This window comes from Ceratotherium simum, chromosome 2, assembly GCF_057802395.1.
Source record: "Ceratotherium simum simum isolate JZ-2026a chromosome 2, ASM5780239v1, whole genome shotgun sequence".
Classification (NCBI taxonomy): Eukaryota; Metazoa; Chordata; class Mammalia; order Perissodactyla; family Rhinocerotidae; genus Ceratotherium; species Ceratotherium simum.
Genome location: NC_141901.1, coordinates 64,652,383 through 64,674,632, shown reverse-complemented (window position 1 = coordinate 64,674,632; position 22,250 = coordinate 64,652,383). Strand labels below are relative to the sequence as shown.

Here is a 22,250-nt window from a genome sequence, read left to right as displayed (position 1 = left end):
GTAGCATGGGGTAGAGGAGGATCAGAGTTCACCATCTAATCCCTTGTATCATCCAGTGAGATTTGGCACTTCCATCACAGCATTATCTTCCACTCCACCCTCCTCCTTCCCACTCCCTCTACCTCCTACCTTCCCCACTGCTACCACCAGTGCATGTAGGTGCACAACATGAACACACACACACACACTTATTCACTCCTGACCTTCGGGTCAAAGTTCTAGGCCTTTCCAAGAGGAACAAGTGTGAGCATTTTTTGTTGCTTCCAAATTTCTTATTCTAGGACCAGCAAAGTGTGAGCAATACATTGCCTATACTTAATCCTTGGAGCAAAGAGTTTCTAGAAGCATTTCAAAAGCTTCCTGAAGCTTACACTGCCCTCAAATCTTTTATTTGACAGTTGATTGATTGCCTGTCTTTCAACTTTTTTAACACAGAGTTCTTAACACAGCCTCAGTCTTTCCAAATCCTGCAGCATTCGAGTATTTTGTACATGGAAAAAGAAATAAAAGAAAATTATAACAGCAATATGCAATGTTGGGAAGTCTGATGGGAAACAGGTGCTCTTGGTTGTGATAATAATAGTGTAGCTATGACAATGCTTTTGGAAGCATATAGCAATATATATCAAAAACCCTAAAAACACGTGTACTACTAGATAGATCCAGGTATTGAACTTCCTGGACTTGATTTTAAAGAAATCATTATAGATATGTTCAAAGATGTCTGTTCTAGGCAAAAACACTTACTCAAGTGTTGTTATAATAATAAAAAATTATCAAACAAAATGGTAATATGATTGATTATATAAATTATGGTTGATCCATCCAATGAAATGTCAAATAAACCCTGTTATTAAAATATATGCCTAGAAAAGTTAGGAGGAATAGACACAAAAATGTTTAGCCATTGTTAATGGGGTGGTGGGCTTTTAATTTCATCTTTATGCTGTTCCAATACACCAAAATTGCTAGAATTAATATGTAGTGTTTTAATAAGAAAAAGGATATTTGAAATAAAGAAAATGTGATGAAAATTTCCACGGTTCTCTGCCCATTGTCATGGAGAAACAATTTCCCAAATATCTCATCTGGTGGGTCCAGGGGCCTTTCTAATCGTCAGGTAGTGAGTTGTAGAATTAACTGCACTTATTATCAATGACACACCCCAATAACTTTCATTTATTGATCATTTAAAATGGGCAAGGCATTGTGCTATATTTATACAAGCCATCTCCTTTATTCCTTAAAACAAACTCCTAGGTAGATATTATTCCCAATTTTGCAGATGAGGAAACTGAGGCTCCAAGAGGATAAGTAAATATGAGATCCAAGGATTTGAGCCCAAGTCCTCTACTGGCACACTTAACCTCTAAGCTAAACTGCTTCTCTTATGTAGTTTTAAGACTGAGCATCATCTCTTTTCTGGATCATTTTGAACAAGAATAAGAGGTGTGCAGGGAAGAACAATTTTAGTCGAATTCTAGCCACAATGTGAGTCTTTGTAACATAGATTGAACTTCACTTTGCTTTCATATTTGATCTATAGTCTGAAAAACATGATACAATTAACTTATGTGATACTTAAAACACGTCTAAGAACACAAGACAAGAAAAAAATCTGAGAATATTTTCCCACTGCAAAATTTTCCTATGGAGAATGTAGCTAACGCCTCTGCCTTACTCTGAGCAATATATTAGAATGTTTAGAAATTTGTAAAAATAACCACCACAAAAACACGAATCTGCTTAATTAACATTGAACACCTGGATGGTAAAAGTTTATTTTATTTATCTGCCCAAGAGGCAAAAAAAAAAACACTACCAAGGTCAGACAAAATAGATAACTAATTTTACAGATTTTTAGTGAGGTTCCAAGTTCTATTGATTTTATCTGACTGCATTAAGACACATACACATGCCAATGTAAAGAAACAACATATACTCAACTAACTGCACAGAGACTGCATTGTTGTAACATTAACCATGATTATTTTAATCTTTTCATAGCTTTGTAATTGGGAAAATATAATGGCATTATGAGAGAGGAGAGGGAGGAGCAGAGGGAGGAGCAGAGGAGAAGGTGGTAGACAGAGGCCTAATTAAGTATTCCTTGCCACCAGTAGTGAACAAGGATCAAACACAGACACTGTGCGGAGCACAGATATTAATTCACAGAACAGGGAGTGGGCAACTTGACAATGAACTCATGCAGACTCCCTATAGAATTTCCTGCTACGACTCAGTTCTCTTATTTTTTCCTGTATCTCTGTAATTGAAATTTCATCATGATGAATAGTGCCTTATCTTTTTTGGAAAAAAAAAAAAGAAGTTCTGGATGCAAGAGATTGACTTTGTGTAAAATACATACCACTCTTCAACACCCATGAGATAACCTATGCCCTGACAATAAAGATCTTTTGATACTAACATTTTTAACTTCTGCCAGTTCCTACTTTATTCTTTCAGAAGAGTATTTTATATATGTGTCTTAAACTACATGTACTTTATGTAAAAAATAAGAATTAATGTACAATCTTAAGATCAGATTCAGTGACAAAATGCACTGTCTGAATCTTGCAACATATTTACTCCTTGCTGCATGTAAGTTGCATATAAGAAACATAGGCTGCACTTTTTTGTGACCCATGCAGTAAATGTTCACAAAAATCAAGCAAACAACTAGACATACTTCAGCTACTAAAATTAACCCCAAGTTACAACAGACTTATTAACAAAAATAAAAGCATTGATGGCTGCATCAAAACCATGCTGGGCTTAGTTAGTCCTGGAAAGGGCTGGGTGGAAGGACCACACGGGAAGCACTGGTAGCCACAAATTTTTCACTTGTTCTCATATGGGATTGAGACTATTCTCTCTTCACATGGCTTTTCTCTACCACGGGCTTTTGCTCAAGAGGCATTTTGGACTTCAAATGAAAACAATCATCCTTTAATGAAAAAGCTGAGAAATGCTTCTCTGATCCTGGAAACAGCTTGCTATACAGGTCCTTAAGGCAAATGCCAGGAGTCAAAGAAATTGTAGAACAGTCTCAGGATGTAAACAATAAAATCGCTGACCAAGGCGTTATATCCGTGGATGAAAACTTCTCACAAGAAGGCCTATCTCGATAATACTAGCTTTTTGGTTTTTGAAGTTCATGTGAATTTTATATCCTAGAAGCACTGTACATTTTTTCCTTTCTAGAGACTTCTGGAGTGGATAAAAGTTCATGAAGTTGCTTAAAAAAAGAAAACAAACCAACCACAGCACAGATGAGCTACTCAAAAACTAAACAGTTTCGAGGTTTGTTTTTGTTTGTTTTACTTTTCAAATTTTACTTTTGTGGTTCGCATATGGAAAACCAAACTGAGAAATCATAATGTTGGAGTATTTTAAGGGCATACTACCATAGATATTAACAAGCTTATTTATACAGTAAGACCTCTGCAGAAAGTGCTCGGCTCGATGCCACATTCCAGAATAGCCACCGTTGGTTTCTTTTTCTAAATTGACCATGTTTACAGGTTTCACAAATATCCCTGAAGCCTTCCCGATGTGCTTGGCAATGATAAAATTTATGGCGATATCATCACAGTTTTGCGTTTCATCTATCAAAGCATGGACTGCTGCGGGTTGCCTCTGAAAGAGTTCAAGGTATTTCCTACTGAAGAATGAGGCTCCAATCAGCACCATAGAGTACTGGTCACCATTTCCAAAACCTGGTGTTTGCAGTTCAAAACCTCCATAACTGTAGATACCTGATGAAGTGGTGACGTGTTTTCTAGGAACAAATCCTACAACTTGATCAGGAAATTGCTGAAAAGACGGAAAAAGAACAATTAAGTGGGCATTTCTTTAGAGCAGACAAGGTGAAAAAGGCAATGATTTATGACAGAGAGAATTAAGGTGATTTGCCAATTTTATTTTATTCCTGGTTTCTACAGGTCAATTTCATCTAACTTCAGGCAACCTCATAAATCAATGTCCTGGTAAGTTTACAGGTCAAATTCCATCATAACCCAAATCTCTAACAAAATTTCTATGGGGCCAGCCCAGTGGCGCAGCAGTTAAGTGCGCACGCTCTGCTGCGGCGGCCTGGGGTCCAGGGGTTCGGATCCCGCGTGTGCACAGACGCACCGCTTGTCAAGCCATGCTGTGGCGGCGTCCCATATAAAGTAGAGGAAGATGGGCATGGATGTTAGCCCAGGGCCAGTCTTCCTCAGGAAAAAGAGAAGGATTGGCAGATGTTAGCTCAGGGCCGATCTTCCTCACAAAAAAAAAATTTCTAACCTCACGAATGTTCTCCTAATTCAAACAATATCTGATACGAATAAATTCTAGTCACCAAAGTCTGGTTCTTCAAAGTTTGCTGCAAGAGAAGTTGGCTGTATGAATGCTATCTATTATAGGAGATAATAAGATATAATGTGATTATTTTGAAAAACTGTTTTAATCTCTTAGGAGTATATAAAATTATGGATCTGAATGTATGATTTTACTGTTTTTCCATGTTGATTTCAACGTTATTGAAAGTCACTGTTGATTTTAAACAATGCTGTATTTTATCCCTTTTCAGCTTGGGTGTTTCCTTTTTAAAAATGTGAGAATATAAATATATATATTCCATATATATAATGATGACATGTGTTAGGATCTCTGAAGAAAAGAGAGTAACAAAGCACTTTATAATATTAAAGCGAGAGTAACCAAAAATAAAACAAAAACTTAGCAAATGAAAGAAAACCAGTGAAACATGAGAAAGAGGTAAGAACTTACAGGATTAAAAGGTTTAGTTCAATCTCATAAATAATTTGAGTTTCACTCATTTACTGAACAGACACTAAATTAGGGACACACACACACACACACACACACACACACATACAAATCAGGCTGGGTTAAATCCCATTTCAAAGAGCCCATAGTCCAGAGAGGGTATGATCCAGATATAGGAACAAGGAATTACCATACTTTGAGAAAGTTCTAAATGCAGTTGGGTAAATCTCCTGGGAGCACTGAGGACAGAATGACAACTGTGTAGCTGGGAGGCAAAGGGGAAGGTCAGAGGATGAAGGATCAAGGCTGGGAGGCTTCAGAGAAGATATACCATTTACCCAGTCTAGGAGGATGAAGGAAATTTCACAGATGGCTAGAGGAGGAAAAAGGAAAGCACTAAAAGTGGAGGTAATGGGTGGGTACAACAGCACAGATAAATGTCTACTCTAACCTTGCTCACATCTATACCCCAAATCACTGCACCCCAAATCACTGTATCAGAGCAGGGCACTGATGGGACTGAACTTTAGGAGCCAGATTATCTTGGGAAATAGATTGAAATTATTCTTGATACTTTTATGGATAAAACCTAAAATCATATTTATCTATCTTTAATTATGGTTTACTTAGATTCTTCTAATTAACCACAGTCATACTCCCCCCCACCCCTGACATTTTAGGTAAATTGATTTTTTACCGGAAATAGAAATCTCACAGCTGGAGATGAGAACTTTCTGCCTAAGAAGATTTTATTTACAGAGCTGGAAAAACTGCTGATATGGAAAAAGTTTGTGGATCAGTACACGAGGCATGAAGTTAAAAACTGCAGTTTTGAAAATACTGATATCTGCAGAGTACTGTGACCACTTACGCTTAATATCTAATGTTGTTATATCCCAAGTAGCTGATTAAGGAGAGTTACTACATGCAAATTAGACCATTTATTGGATAGCACAGTGTTTAATTATTTGACAGGGCTTCAGAGTTTTGTATGCAGTTCTGGTTTCAGGTAATTGTAGTGCGACTTGTGAAAGCCAGCTATGATTACCACATATTCACTAGGAAAGAGCTGTTTTTATAGACTAGTGAGCAATTTATGCCTGTTTATCCCAGCTAGGGTTTAGGGAAAGAAAAAAACAAAACTGCCACCACAACGGTGCACGTAGAATTATTATTATTATTAATTTCTAAACAATGGTCTCAGAATCAGAATTAAATTTTGTGGATGTCATGAATGCTTCCTTTTAAAGAGAGTTATACATAATATTAATACAGAAGTACATTTCTCATTTGAGACACAAGTCTGTGACTTTGCGGAAAATCTCTCTGGATTCTAGTCTTTGCTGTACCATATACAAGACTATTCCTCGTTTTTCTTTGGAAGGCAGTTCTAGCTCCTCTCCACAATATACCAAATATAAATCAAATACAGATAAAAGATACCATAACTTTCAGGTTGGCTTGACTGAGCACAGGAAATCTTGATTATCCTATAACAAATTCATCTATCTTTTAGATAAATATTATCTACACTGTTTTGGGTGAGTCCCACATTCAACTGTGCTGCCCTGGTTAAACGCTAGATAAGACTGTACAGCAATGATTTCATAAAGGATATAGCAACGTTACCTGCCAAACTGAGAAAGCAAAAACCAGGTCTTGGGCGCTAATTAGCACGTCATCATCTACCATTAACACCGCTGAAATGAAAGGAAAAAAAATTTAAATCCAACAGTTTGGATTTAAAACTAGTAAGATACAATGGTGTCTACATAGGTCCTTCAAATGAAGTATTTTCTAACAAAATTAGTAAATAAGAAACGTATTCTTGGAGAGATTTGTCTAGCAGAAAAAGTTTTTATTTGAATTGTAATTGCTTTTATACCTGCCTGAGGGGAAAATTATCATCCATTATCCTAGAAACTAATGAACCTATAAATAAATAAAACCAAAGTTCTTTTAAGCAAATTACAACCTCATGAAATTGCTATGAATAGGAGGAAAAAGGAGGTGGCAAAAAATACATTAAGCATAAGCTAAATGGCATTTTACTCCCTTCTGTAGATGCAATAATATGTAATTATAGCATATCGTCTTTCACAATATTAAGCTCTTTGTCATTGTTGTAAGATGTATGTGATTTCTTCCCTAGCAAACTGCTTCTTGACATCTGGGTAATTGCCCCTTAAGTTTTTCAAAGTGCTTTCTTATGATTAAATTTCCCTATTTTTTCCAGACAATTACGACAAGTAGAGGCCGGAAATCCACATACACACCCCTCGCTCTGGTTAGCTGCAGCTCTGCCAGGCTAAGAACCCAGCTGCAACTCACCATTGGTTTCCAGTTCAGGAAAGACCTGGAGTCGATTTCTCATCCTGTTTGTTGTCTGTAGTTTGAAGATCACAGGCACAGGGTGAGGCCCTAGAGAATTCCATAACTCATCCGGTCCTTTCTCCCCAATGTTGTTCCACACCACAATCACTTTGTGCAGATGTGGTACTGCCTGATAATGATTTAAAAGTCTCAATAGTAGATCCGTTCTGTTATACGTCTGCATTATGAGAGTAAAGGAATCCAGGGTGGACTTGCCCTGGGATTTTATTTCCCGACGCAGAGCGAGCATCTTGTCTTCTTTTATATTGGGAAGTAAAGTGGTCAAAGCCCCCGCTACCAGCAGTAACACAAGGATGACCACCAAAGAGAAATGAAGCACTCGAATCCCCATCACTCTTCCGGGGAGTTTGCAGATGTGGCAACACCTGGAGTAGAAATGGAAATAAAATATAGAATGTTAGCATTCTTACTAGTCATCATATTTTGTTTTGCATTTTTTAATGAGGAGAGAGGTTAATCTTACTTTAATTGATTCAAATTCAGTTCTCCCTACCTCTTTGAGAAGGTGATTTGGCCTAAGATAATAAGTACAGGGAACAAGCTTCCCTTCTGGGCCTGTTTGCTTTGCAGTTGCAGACAAAAGATCTACACATCAAAGAGGAAGAATCAAGCAGTGCGTTTTAAAATTTGCCTTCAATGGGGCTGGCTCGGTGGCGCAAGCCATTAAGTGCGCGCGCTCCGCTGTGGCAGCCCGGGGTCGCAGGTTCGGATCCCGCCGCCCATCAACGCACCGCTTGGCAAGCCATACTGTGGCAGCCTCCCATATAAAGTGGAGGAAGATGGGCACGGAGGTTAGCCCAGGGTCAGTCTTGCTCAGCAAAAAGAGGAGGATTGGCAGATGTTAGCTCAGGGCTGATCTTCCTCACACACGCAAAAGAAAATTGCCTTCATTTTACTACTAAAAATTTGGAACTGAGATTACGTTTTCAAATGGGATTTTATTTCTCTTAGTAGTATACTAACGTTTTTAACAGCTTTATTGAGATACCATTGACATATAAAAATCATATATTTAAGGTGTACAACTTAATGTTTTGATATACATATACTGTGCTATACTAACTTTAATCTTACTTTTTGGTAGCAAACTTTTTTGTAAAGGAAATCATATGCAGAACCCTAAAATACGAAGCAGATAATAGCGGCAGCAGCAGCAGCAGCAGCAAACAATTACAGTGGGTTTATTACTTATTAGGTCCTGTGCTATCTGCTTTGCATGTCATAGTTGTACTTATTCATTCAGTAAACTAAACAAATAGTTACTGAGCATATACTGTGCCAAGTACTGTCTAGGTTCTGTGAATGCAGCAATGAAGAAGATAGACAAGGTATCTGCTGATAGCAGCAGAGGAGATAGTGGGGAAAGACAGACAACAAAGTAAGCAAACTCAAACATCATTTGGGATAGTGGTAATGAAGAGAATAAATCAGAATGACATGTTAAGCAAGGGCCAGATTATGGGGGATCTTGTCAGCCTGAATAAGGAGTATGGATTTTACTCTGAGATGGGAAGCCGTTGGAGGGTTTTGAACAGGGGAGTGACAGGATCTAGTTTATCATTTACTATTGTTATTTCCATTTAATAGTCTGGATGCTTAGAGGTTCAATAACTTTCTCAAGATTACTAAGCAACTTAAGTCATGGCGTTAGGATTTACATCCAGGAAAATCTGCTGCCAGAGCCTGGCTGTTCATCATTATGGGCTCGGGAGTGTACTGCCTGGATTCAAATCCAGGTGGAACTAAGGTAGGGCTCTTGAGCTTCCAAAGCACCCTCTCTCACAGTACACAAAGATCACAAGGTATTGTGATCAGCTATGTCCTCTCCTATTCCTCACCATACCTGAAGGATCTGCCAGAGATGGCTACAGAACAGTAAGTGAACAAATAATTGATGAATGTGGCCTGGATATGCATTGGTCAAAATATTTTTGTCTAATCAAAACTCTCAGTCGTATTTGTAAGAAAAGGTTAAATCTCACAGACAGTTTTATAGAGACCTAGAACTCCAACGGCTTCCAATACAGCTTCCTTAACACCTCTGCTGTCTCCTTCTGAGCATTGCTGGCTTTCAATTGTTGCTGTTTTTTCATTCTTCTGCTGTTTCTGCTTCTGATTCCAGACTTGACTTACCCTTCCACAAGCCTCCATTAGCTTTTTAGGTACGCCTTTATTTTGTATTTTGGCAGCTGAGACTTCATATACATCTTAGCTTGTATCCTAGATCTACTCTGCTACTTTTCAAGTAATAAAGCCAGAAATAAGGAAAAAGAACATTGAAAGAAATTGACTCATGAAAAAAACTGAAAATAAGAATCAGCCAGGAGTTTCTAAACAACACTTTAACAATGGCTTTAAGAAAAAAATAGGTCTTTTAGAACCAGAAAGAATAAGATATTATTATTCTTAATGACTTTAATTGATCCATAGTCTATCCTTTCTTACTATTTTTGACACAATTTCTCTTCTCAGGCTATACAACAAGCAGAAGCTCTCATCTATTTCTTAATACAGACCAATACAATAAAGCTAGAAAAGACTTCTTACTGCTAACTCCCAGCTGTGGTATGCTGACTGTACAGAGCTACGGTCAGTGTTCTTCTTTGTATAACACTGCCTCTGTACAGCTTATTTTTGGTTGTCTCCACCTTCCTGGAAAGTGCATTCTGTGTGTATATCTAAGCTCTTAATTTCATGCCTTGTGGTTTAAGTTGGGCTTTTGCAGCTGGGCCATTCCACAGGCAATCCTAAACCTGCAGTCTACATCTTCCTAACAGATTAGATTCCACACGAAAACTTACTTTGCTTTCTAAATGATGTCCATTCAACCTTTTGTTTTCCATTGAGGAGACTAAGTGGTGGGGTTAAAGTAACAATCACATTCTCATGATCTTGTTTCATGTTGTGAGGTGTGTTTTGAAACTGTAGAAATAGTTTCTCTCTCTATAGTTCAGCCAGGGCATAGAGAGACCACATAGACCATGCTTAACATCTTCCATTGAGGTTCACAAGAACGGGGAATGGAGAATTCTGAGGGGGCTCGGGGCATACGCTCCATGATGTGACAGTGTGCTGAGGCAGGTGCAAGCAAAGGAAGATCTTATTCATAAGGACAAGGCAATGGTCATTGTCATGCAGCAGCTTTCACTTTGCAATAGTCCAGATGTGAAAACTTTGTAGTAACCTTTTCAGAGAGCTTTCAAGGATATTCTCTCCCGGTCTTTCTCTGTAGCCTGTTCTATTACAAAAAGCAATTTTGTGTTTCCCCTTTTATCATGGCCTCACTCTAAGATATGAATAAAATGAATTATTTTTGAAGTAACCTCAGCTTTACCACGATTATTTTTCAAGGACAGTAATCTGTTTTAGAGTACAATGTTCTCATCATATGCACCCTCCTACTAAAACAACACATGCTCTTAAGGTAGTCAACTGAAGACAAATCAGTACGAATTAAAAATCTTGGTTCAAAGGCCTTGAGAGTCCTTCTAACATTGAATCAAAAGTAAGTCTCACAAAACATATTTTCAGTTCCATGGCTTGTTATAAGCACTCAGAGTAAAAAATCATCTGACAACTGTATTAAAGTATATCCTGATTAAGATCTTTATGTTCATTTTCTACAGCTGAGTAGGAATAGCATATAGTAAAACTTACATAAAAGTGTTTCTAATAAGTCAGACAAAGAGAAATACCATATGATTAGACTTATATGTGGAATATAAAAACAGAAACAAAAACAAAAAAAGCACAAAAACCCAAGCTTATAGATACAGAGAACAAACTGGTGGTTGTCAGAGGTGGGGGGTGTGGGTGGTGGGAGAAATGGGTGAAGGGGGTCAAAAGGTACAAACTTTCAGTTATAAAATAAATAAGTCATGGGGATGAAATGTACAGCATAGTGACTATAGTTAATACTGTATTGCATATTTGAAGTTGCTAAGAAAGTAGGTCTTAAAAGTTCTCATCACAAGAAAAAGCTTTTTTGTAACTCTGTAAGGTGATGGATGTTAACTAGATTCATTGTGCTGATCACTTCGCAATGTATACAAATATTGAATCATTATGTGGTACACCTGAAAATAATGTTATACGTCAATTATACCTCAATTAAAAAAAATTAAGAGTTTCTAATCTCTAAAGCAGACACTGATAACTTACATCCTAACAGTTTTAGTCTAGAATAAGTAATGAAGATTAATTACTATAGCCTACTATAAATATATACTGTCAAAGATACTCATAGGTGACTGTTTCACTTTTATCTACACTTGTTAGTAGGAGTTTATCCCTGTACCCATCACAAAAATTTCCTCTTTCAGGTAGCTTCTAATCCCCTATTTTACCAGTATCAAAAACGTTTCAGGAGATATGAATAATTTATATCTTTAGAAATAAAATGTAAATATTTCATATAATATTTATTAAATAATGCAGCCCAATACAATCATGTAAAATTTTTAGTCTACACAGAACAGCAAGAAGAACAAGAACTTTACAGACTGCAGTGCAATGTGGCACCTCTGTACTCTGAGGACAGGTGAAGTCTGGAACTCTATTGTAGGCCCATTAGAAGCAGCTTCAGAACAGTGTGGAGAGTAATGACGAAAGTTGGGAGAATAATGATGAACAGTTTAGAGAGTAATGATGACTTCATGGCTATTTGGATTTCATAGTTTATAGCTTTCTTCTGTTCTTTTTCTAGAGAAAGAACCTATCATCTAATTCACAGCTTTGAGCTTTGAACAGGAGATATGAGCAAGAACACATTTGGCTAACCTACACCTTACTTGGAAAGAACCAAAAAGTAAATGTAGGCACCTGCCAGATTTCTTGACCTCAATTCTTGAACCTTCCTCTTAGGTTTTTGTTTTTTCCTTATTTCTTTTTAAAATTATGTCTGTATATATTTACTGGCAGCCTGCTTCATTCCAAAAAGAATCTGACAGCTCGTGGCCTATTCCCTTTCTGCCTTCTCCTATCTTAGACTACAGAAGATTAAATATGACTTTGATAAACACAGTAAATGTCAGCTAAACAAAACAAAAATCTTACCTCTTCTTCTGATCATCTGAAAAAAATCAAAGATCCCCCAATGATATTTTTTTGCAGATATGTTAACTTATTAGCTTTTCATAGGCAGAGGGTATATCCTTTTAGTTATTTTCATATTGTAATTCTAGCATCTTCTACACCAGGGGTTTTCAACTGGGGATGACTTTGCTCCCTAGGGGACATTTGGCAAAGTCTGGAAACATTTTTGATTGTTGGGACTGGAGAGGAGACGCTATTGCTATCTAGTGGGCAGATGTCAGGGTTGCTGCTAAACATCCTACAACGGACAGGACAACCCCCACAGCACACATTTATCCAGCCTAACATGCTAATAATGCCGCGATTGAGAAACCCTGCACTACATATACTTTATCTAACAAGACATACTTGATCATGATGGAGGAAGGACTGCTAGCCAGGTGGCCTCTGAAAACCTCCCTGCTATTTATTACACTCAAACAGTGAGGGATAAAGCCATGTCTCCAAAACTGCCCCAATATTTACATGCCTTATGGTACAAATACATAAACTCAGAGAGCTAAAAGGGACCTCAGAGCCCTCCTAAGCCAAGTTCCTTGCTTCGTAAAGAACTCAACGTCCAGGCATAAGGAACTTGCTTAAGCTCATGCAGCTAACCAGCAACAGAGCCAGAGCAAGAATCTAGGTCTCCTAATGACACAGTCCATGACTCTTTCCATGGTGTTAAGATAAATTCTGCAAGGATGTCAAAATATTAGTTCACAAGACTGTCACTAAGGTACTTGTAAGATAATATAAATAGTCATACTTGGTATGTTGAGGTGTTTTTTTTTTCTTTACAACTTTATTAAGATTTAGTTCACATTCTATAAATTTCACCCTTTTAAAGTATACAGTTCAGGGGCTGGCCCGGTGGCGCAAGCGGTTAAGTGCGCGTGCTCCGCTGCGGTGGCCCGGGGTTCGCTAGTTCGGATACTGGGCGTGCACTGACGCACTGCTTGGCAAGCCATGCTGTGGCGGCGTCCCGTATAAAGTGAAGGAAGATGGGCACGGATGTTAGCCCAGGGCCAGTCTTCCTCAGCAAAAAAAGAGGAGGATTGGCAGATGTTAGCACAGGGCTGATCTCCTCACACACACAAAAAATAAATAAATAAATAAAGTATACAGTTCAGTGGCTTTTAGTATATTCATATAATTGTGCAACATCACCACAATCTAATTTTAAAACATTTCAACACCCCAAAAAAGAAACCCCAGGGCCATTTTCATTAGCAGTCACTCCCCATTCCCATCTTCCCCAACCTCTACCCCAGCACCAGGCAACTAATCTACTTTCTGTCTCCATAGATTTATCTATTTTGGACATTTGATGTAAATGGAATCATATAATATGTGGCCTTTGTGTCTGGCCTTTTTCAGTTAGCATAATGAGTTCACCCTTGTCATAGTATATATCAGCACTTCATTCTTTTTTCTATTGCCAAATGACATTCCATTGTATAGATATACAACATTTTTTTAATCTGTTCATCAGTTCCTAGACATTCAGGTTGTTTCCACATTTTGCTATTATGAATAATGTGGCTGTGAACATTCATGTACAAGCTTTACATGTTTTCATTTCTCTTGGTAGATACCTAGGAGTGGAATTGCTGGGTCATTATATCATAATTTTTAAATATCTGAGAATTGAAGTAGCTTTTGGAAGAGGATTATTTGAAATTTTAAGAAATTTTCTTAAATGTGGAACATACGATAGAGTAAGAAAGTAAATAATATACAGTCTATGAAGCAACAGTTACAAATTCTCTAATGCATGTCTTTAAACGGACCAGGCAATTTGAATTTTCAAAGACCTGCTATTCAGTTATTTACTACGTCATCTATCAAAGTTCCCTTGAAGGAACACTGTTGAATGAAGAATTCCTTTCTCAGGGCTAGTTCCTTCAGACTGAAAAAGCAATAATTATCCAGACAGAGGCTGAAAACAAATACGCCAGAGCATAGCATGAACAAAGATTAGTTATGTCCTCTGATTCATAAGGTAGAAAAGCAACGGCGTCATACATTCAGAAGCTGTCATTTTCATTTTGATGTCACAGATGGTAGAAGAATGATAACTATTCTGTCATTTCACTATGAGATTTGCCTCATGGTGTAGCTTGTTTTCTCCTTTGGCTCAACCTCCAAAATACGTACTTGTCTAAAAACTGATGATTATAGAATTCAGATGCTCAGAAAAGGGCCCTCAGCTGCCAAGAGATAAAAATCATTCCAAGGTGGAACGCAGAGGCTAATTCAGAACCTGGGCTTTTTTTCTACAAACATGCAAGAAAAGTGGAAAGAGATAGCTGTGCAACGGATGAGCAGTTTCTGGCCAGGTTCATGGCATGAAGGTGACAGATATTGTTCACACTGACGCAAAGGGACACATGGTGCCAAATTCCAAAAGGACTTTGCTCCTATCTACCTACAGCTAGCTTGCTGATCCATGACTCCATGTGTTGGCACCCACTACGTGGCTATTTCCTCTACCTGCAGAGCCCTTCCCTCTCTCCACCTGACAAACTCCTACTCCGGCCCCGCCAAGTTTCTTTCAAACACCCCCTCCCCTGTGAACGTTTCTCTCACCCCTCTCTATCCTCACTGCTCTTGGGAACTCGGAACATAGTGCTACCAGACCTTCTTTCCAGATATTACGACTACTGACTGTGCCTCCAGCTCCTTTTTGAGTCTGACTGTATCTTGAGGGCAGTTTCCATTAGTCTTTGTAATCCAGAACACTGCCTGGCCCACTTTTTGAGTAAGTGCTCACAACTCTTTGTGGCTGAATGGAGTGAGGGAATCTGTTTAAATTGTCTTAAACTTCACAACGGAAAAGAAATGCCCGAAACTTTAACAGAATAAACTCAAATTAAATGTAAATTAGGGCCCAGTTAAGACTAGACAGTACCCAAGAAACCCTTCCTCCATAAACGACCTGGGTTATCACCCATCTGGTGACTAGGAGAGCAAGTCATGAAATGTTGCCTCAAGCACAGGTCACACAAGCCACCTTTCCACTTTTAGTTCTGTGGCCAAGCTACTTGATAAAAAAAAGATGTCCTAGAAGTCTGATATTTTTTCACATCTTTTTGAAGATATTCAGTATTAAAATATCTTTGGACATCTCTGTTTCTATGGAAGCTCTTGGAGAATGAGCTTATCTGCCATGGGGGAAAATCATCATTTGTTAGATAATATCATCCTTGTGAATTTACCCAAACTTCTAGAAGGTAATATTAACCGGAAGCTATATTACTTAATCCAGTGGGCAGCATATATGATTTAAACAGACAATAAAGCCTTACCTAGTTGAGAAATGAAAATAGTTTGGGTTCAGAAACTGACGAAAACCTATAGACTTCAGGATGATTGGCAGAAAAAGAACTGGCCCAAGTCAGTTCATTACAGTCCATAGTAAGCCTCTTCCATTAAAATTTTAAGCAGCATAAACCAGAATTCACCCCAATGCAAAATACAGAATGCCAGAAATAGTACCTGAAAGATCACTTTTCTCCATGAGTCTTTTCCAGGTGCTATACAGTATTCTTGGAAGAGATTTTGCCTTTAGTATTTTCCCCACATTCAGGAAATTGATTCTTTTCACTGTTATTTTAGAAGTGAGATACAGCTTTTCTCATTTTCTGCCAATGCCATCCTCTCCTTCCTAAATGATTTCCCCTCACTTTTCCTCCCATCTGTTCTTATAAGCCTCTTCTTAACTCCCATTACTTTTTTCACAAGTCTAAATACATCAAAATAAGTTAAATTATTATTATTATTATTTTTGTGTGTGTGTGTGAGGAAGATCGGCCCTGAGCTAACATCTGCCAATCCTCCTATTTTTGCTGAGGAAGATTGGCCCTGGGCTAACATCCATGCCCATCTTCCTCTACTTTATATGGGACACCGCCACAACATGGCTTGTCAAGCAGTGTGTTGGTGCATGCCCGGGATCCGAACCGGTGAACCCCAGACCGCCGCAGTGGAGTGCGTGCACTTAACCACTTGCGCCACCAGGCCAGCCCCTAAATTATTTTGTGTTAATAATTTATTTATTTAGGAATAGGAAAGGGAGGATTAGGAATAGATTTATAATAATAATAATAAATAAAAGGGTCCATGTAGTATCACAGATTCAACTTGTGACCTTGCCATGTTTATGCCCAATTGTACAGTGATATGAGTGGATCATTTAGATGACTACAATCTGGATCTACTGTGACATGGACTGTTAGGGTTAAAGTGATTCATCTTTTCCATTGACAGTATAACTGGCTACTTATATATGATCATTGATAGTCAATTTAAATCCTGTCATTTAGAAGGCTTAGTCCTGCCCTTGCTGCATTTTTAGACCATAGTTCTAAAACAGAATTGCTAAAATATATTGATAAATAGCTACATTTAGTACAATATCACACTTGAATAGATAGATAGATGCTGCTGCAAACAGGTCTTTTCTCACCGCAAGCTGTAAGGAAAGAATTTCTGTCCTGGTTACATTAACAATCAAGTCCTCCTGCTGGCAGCCAGGTTGAGTGAGCCATTCCTTCATAGGTAAATCAGGTTAGAGTGAGCTACAAGGGCACCATTTAAAACAGTGATAGCAGACACTAAGCACCTGTGTCTCCACTTCCCTCCCCAATTCCCGTCCGTTATCCATAGCAAAGGCTGCTCATCGGTCCTGGCATTTATTTTCCCCCCTCCTAAGCCCGTACAAAGCATCATATTCCTTCTTAATACTTCTCCAGGCAGCTACTATCAAGTAACTAGATTCGCTTTATCATCACTGATTTAAGAGGAAATAGCATAAAAATATTATGTCTAAAGTCTTTTTTAAGCACTGCCTCCTTCAATCTAGCCATTTGTTACTGAGGCAAGCAGTGAGGTCCTCTCTACCCTCAAAGGGCACAGGTCTGAATTATGCTAGAAAAAAGTTCCTTCTAGTCTGGCACTTTTCTCAAGGAATTGCCAATTAATTGTAGCTATTATGATGATAATGATGATGATGATGTTTGGAGATGATCAATCCCATGGACATGTACTAGGGCGGGAGTAGGAACAGCCTTAGTCCTAAGAGGAACATCCATGACTTGTAAGGATCCAAGGAGTCAATGCATCCTGAGAAGAAACCCTAGAAATAGAAAAGCATTTTTAGCTCAGTACAGCGCCATGCAAAATTAGTTCCAGAAATGGGTCAAAAAGAAACCAAGTACATCTCCAAATATATTACTTTTACCATTCCAGGATACTGGAGCTTTTCATTTGAACTTCTCTCTGTTTTAGTCAGAGGAAAATGGATGGGAGGCAAGACTGTTAGGCAACAGATCCCTGGAATATTCTCTGGAACTCTCTCTCTTTTACACAATATTGGTTTTCAGCAATAAACTCACATTCCAAAACTGCTTCTCTAAGAGAAACAGATTTTATACATGTGAATTACGATTTATAAACATTTTTAGATATCAAACCTAACATGGAGGCAATCTCAATTCATATAAGCTTTCTAACTCTACTAGAGGAAGGTAAAAATATCCATGGTAGATATGTCAGTCAACAAACATTATAGGTGCTTACCATGTGCCCAGCACTGTCAGGCACTAGGGATGGTAATGAGCAAGCCACATAGAGCTGAGCAATAGTAATGAAGTTGTCAGACCCCTTTCCCCTTTATGTTACATAATATCTCAAATCAGTAATGTTTCAAATCTTTAGAGTGAAGGGAATTAAAATATATCCACCCCATTTTGTAGATGGGATAGGGGAGATTGGGAATAACAAATGATTTTTCCTGAGCCATAGAAAGATGGGGGGTCAGCACAAACTCCTGACTCTCACACTTGAGCCACTTTGTATTTTCAGCGTCTTTTGCATAGTCTCTATTTTCACCTTTGTTCTAGCCTACAAGAATGTTTCAACCTTATAGGTATTGACTTTTTTCTATAATCTGGACTACTATTTCAATGGATCAGATCTAAAAGAGGCCTTACAGTATTTTCTAACAGATCCTGGCTCAAGTAAGAACTTTTATGTCCAAGGAAAGAAAAACACCTCTATGGAAAAAATAATTTTTCTCAGATAGAAATACTGGTACTTCACCCATGTTCATAGCAGCACTATTCACAACAGCCAAAAGGTAGAAGCAATAGAAATGTCCATCGACAGATGAATGGATAAACAAAATGTGGTACAGACATACAATGGAATATTATTCAGCCTTTAAAAGGAAGGAAATTCTGATACATGCTACAACATGGATGAACCTTGAGGATATTATGCTAAGTGAAATAAGCCAGTCACAAAATGACAAATACTATACGATTCCACTTACATGAAGTACCTAGAGTAGTCAAATTCATAGAAACAGAGAGTAGAATGGTGGTTGACAGGGGCTTGGAGGAGGGGGAAATGGGGAGTTATTATTTAATAGTTATAGAGTTTCAGTTTTGCAAGATGAAAAATTTCTGGAGATCAGTTCCTCGACAATGTTAATATACTTAACATTACTGAACTGTGCACTTAAAAATGGTTAAGATGGCAAATATTATGTTATGTATATATTACTACAATTTTTAAAAAGCCAAAAAAAAAAATACTGGTACTTACCTCATTATGGTAAAGTTTTAATTTTTAAAAAAATTTTCCTTATGGCTTCAGTAATTCATAGGAATAGGCTCTCTTGGCACTATTAAGAGAAATCAAAGAATTTTCTGTGATGTTTTTGTCAATCAGCAGGAAATTTTTAAAAAATGCTTTTAATGCCATTGTCCAAAAGCTTTGAATTATTTTTAAAAATTAAAATTTGCTATTCTATGTTCCAAAAATTACATTTAGGCATGAGGTGAGATAATGTCTTCCTGTGAGGCTAACACTGCTATATTTTTGTTTTCATCTTTCTCTTAAGTATCCAAAAGCAGAATAAACTCAAATCATCCCGATGATGTAATGTGTTTACACATTTGAAACCGGAACCTATATGCCATGGAGCAAAACCTCTGAACACATTAGCAATTTGCACTTGTATTCAACTTCTAAATTTTTAACTATTTGTAGTTTTATCTACCATCACAACTCATTTTTTCACTAAACGTTCATAGGGCATTCAATTTGAAGCATCTAAAAACTCACAGATCTAAAATAGGGCTGTAGGGCCGGCCCCGTGGCTTAGCGGTTAAGTGCGTGCGCTCTGCTGCCGGCGGCCCGGGTTCGGATCCCGGGTGCGCACCGAGGCACCACTCCTCCAGCCATGCTGAGGCCGCGTCCCACATACAGCAACTAGAAGGATGTGCAGCTATGACAGACAACTATGTACTGGGGCTTTGGGGGAAAAATAAATAAATAAAATCTTTAAAATAGGGCTGCAGATAAATGCCAGGGTTGATTACTGAGGAGTGATGGATGGCACCCTTCCTATTCCTTACTGACAGCTGCTGGAACCTGGGCTGGAGATGCGCTGCTGCCGCTTAATTCTCTCTGCTCTCATTTCTCACAATCCTCAATCACATGTCTGAGAAGCTGGGGTTTTTTTCCCCCATAAAGTCTGCACAGTTAACTTAATGCAATTAATTAGTAGGAGATGAACTAAACAAATATTAAAAAGTTCAGGGTAGAAATCCATTTATTAGTTTAAAAATGTTCATTACTACATCTCCCTATTTTATAATCTTATAAACCCATTTATCTTGTAATATATGAAGGAATTAAAAAATTGATTGAAGACTTTCAAGATACTGCATTTGTAATGACCACCTGAATAGAGCTGAAGAATCATTTTTGATTTTCCAAAATCATGTTCTTTCATGATACAAGTTATTGAGGGGGCAAAAGAATGGCTTTACATAGATGGAAAGACTCACTGAGTGACAGTTGTCCCTCTTCACTACACAACAACATCCCTGTGCACACCTTAAACATTACACAGTTCTAAAATCCTGATTTGCTCTCTAATTTGCCCTCTCCTCATGCTTTCTTCTTCCCATAAAATTCCTCCAGGGAAAGAACTTTGACTTATCAGGCTTTGTAACCTACGTCCCTTCCCCTGCTCCAGCCCAGCACAAGAGCCTAGCTCATAGTAGACACTCATTAAATGACAACTGAATGAATGAAAGAAACTAACTTTAACTTCAATATGACAACATATAGTGGTTAGCACATACGGGACAAATATTATTTCAAGATGACAAAAGAAGTGAGTCAAACATTTTCCACTCATAGAATTTTTCCTGATTTAAATAGTGTCCAATTTATATTTCCAATAAAATGTCTTTAGTATTGAAGTTGGTAATTATGCCATCCAAGACTAAAAGATGTGGAGTGGCATTGCCACTTTTGAAAGAAGGCCCTCAGGGAAAGAAACATCTCTCTTAATCTTTGGAGGTGGGGAGTGGGGGAATTTGGGAGTCGCAGAAAACCAATATAACTGAAATTAACTTCATTTCTCCAACTTATTTCAAAACTATTTGAAAAAGGGTATTGCAGACTTCTCCATAAACCAGCTGAGCAATTTCTCATTTGTAGCAATATAGGATAAAATGCAGAATTTATTTTTCAAAGGCAGAATACCAAAATACAGGCTCAAATCGCAGCTGACCTTGATGAGTTAAGAGAACGCTGGAAATCATTTGCTGAAATTTGGTTATTTCTATATATCCTCTCTCCCCCTAAGTTACATCATACTGAAATAAAGCAGTTTTGGAGAAAAATCCAATTGCCATGGATATATTTATCTTTAACCTAGTTTGCACCCACTTAACGTTTCCCCAGCAGTGCAGTAAAAATCAAAGTCTATGGCTAATATAAAAGCTTCCTAAAAAATATAAGTAGATGCTACTAATTGAAAACATATCTAAGTTTAAGTTAAAATAATGAAATCTACGCCAAGAAAGGCAAAGACAAAACACTCTTTCCAAAACTTAATTTCTGGAATCTAGCTGTTTTAACACAGCAGTTTTAATTAACATGAACATTAAAAAAAATTGTAGAATAAGTAAATTGTATTTTCAAAAATAAAACCACCGAATCACTACCCCACACATGCACAAAGTTCGAAGAACGAGAGCAAAACATGGATATATCCTCACGGTAAAAATTCTTTAACACGCGAGCATTTTGCTATTTCCTTACCTCGAGTGCAGGAGATTGCAGTAGGGCCAGCCGATTTATTTGCTTGCAGCTTGATTATCATAAAACGGAAGGGGCGTCTCGCTTACTCATTTTTTGCTTTTTTTCTAAACCCAGCAGCGTGCATTCGCCCGGCCTCATTCGCTGGATTGATAACCTGGAAAAAAAACCTCCCGCAAAGTGAGCGCCTGAAGCAGGGGACAGCCCCCGGGTGGCCGCCCCTCCCTTTCGGTGACGCTCCACTTCCTGTTAGACTAAATAGCAGTTCCCAAGAAGCTCGGTTTTGTACTTTCTAGCCCACCTCCAAAATCCAGTCCTCCTTTTCCCCATTTCTTCCCCAATGTAACAACTTTTAATCATTCATGTGATGGACCCCCTGACCTTACGCAAGCAGATTGCCGGAGACCCCCGCCAGGCTCGCCTCCCTGCGCTCCGCACGCCCTCGCGTCCCACCGACCAGTCAGTGTCTCCTGCGCTTCCCTGAAACCGGCAGTGAGGTTCTGACAAGAGTTATAGCTGCGGCTGCGGACCCCGGGATGACCTGGAAGTGACGGGGAAGTGTACGAACTCGAGTTTTGGGGTATCAGTGGATTGAGATTGTCGGGGAAGCAATGCCTTTAAGCAAATGTCAATTCCAACATGGTGTCATAGGAGCTCCCTTTAAAGGATTTATTTTTAAATACATTTACCATTCTTTCGGAAGACATTTATTGACTGCCTCCTGCAGGGCAGTACAGAAGAGCCAGGAGCTGTTTTCGAGGGCGGGGGTGGCGTGGATCACTAGGATTTGAATGCCCATAGAGTTCACCCAGCAAAACCATCACTGGCGCCTCCTGCAGACTGGCGGCAAGACAACACGCTGCCGCTTAGATTCTTAAACA

At 38.3% G+C, this 22,250-nt stretch overlaps 1 protein-coding gene across 3 annotated transcripts; it reads right to left on the bottom strand.

Moving 5' to 3' along the window:
- Positions 1-1,750: 1,750 nt before the first annotated feature.
- EXTL2 (exostosin like glycosyltransferase 2) lies at positions 1,751-21,859 on the bottom strand. Of its 3 annotated transcripts, XM_087446597.1 has the most exons (8): positions 21,751-21,859; positions 21,373-21,526; positions 18,856-18,934; positions 17,295-17,383; positions 16,715-16,798; positions 7,108-7,535; positions 6,406-6,476; positions 1,751-3,816 (listed from the first exon to the last, which is right to left on the bottom strand). In XM_087446597.1, exons 6-8 carry the CDS (start codon positions 7,499-7,501, stop codon positions 3,328-3,330), a joined length of 954 nt encoding a protein of 317 aa, XP_087302723.1. In that variant the 5' UTR covers positions 7,502-7,535; positions 16,715-16,798; positions 17,295-17,383; positions 18,856-18,934; positions 21,373-21,526; positions 21,751-21,859; the 3' UTR covers positions 1,751-3,327. The 3 variants fall into 3 exon arrangements, with proteins under 3 accessions (XP_087302723.1, XP_087302717.1, XP_004420828.2); XM_087446591.1 differs by having other exon boundaries at positions 16,715-17,383; XM_004420771.3 differs by lacking the exons at positions 16,715-16,798; positions 17,295-17,383 and having other exon boundaries at positions 21,751-21,858.
- Between the last annotated feature and the right edge of the window lie 391 nt (positions 21,860-22,250).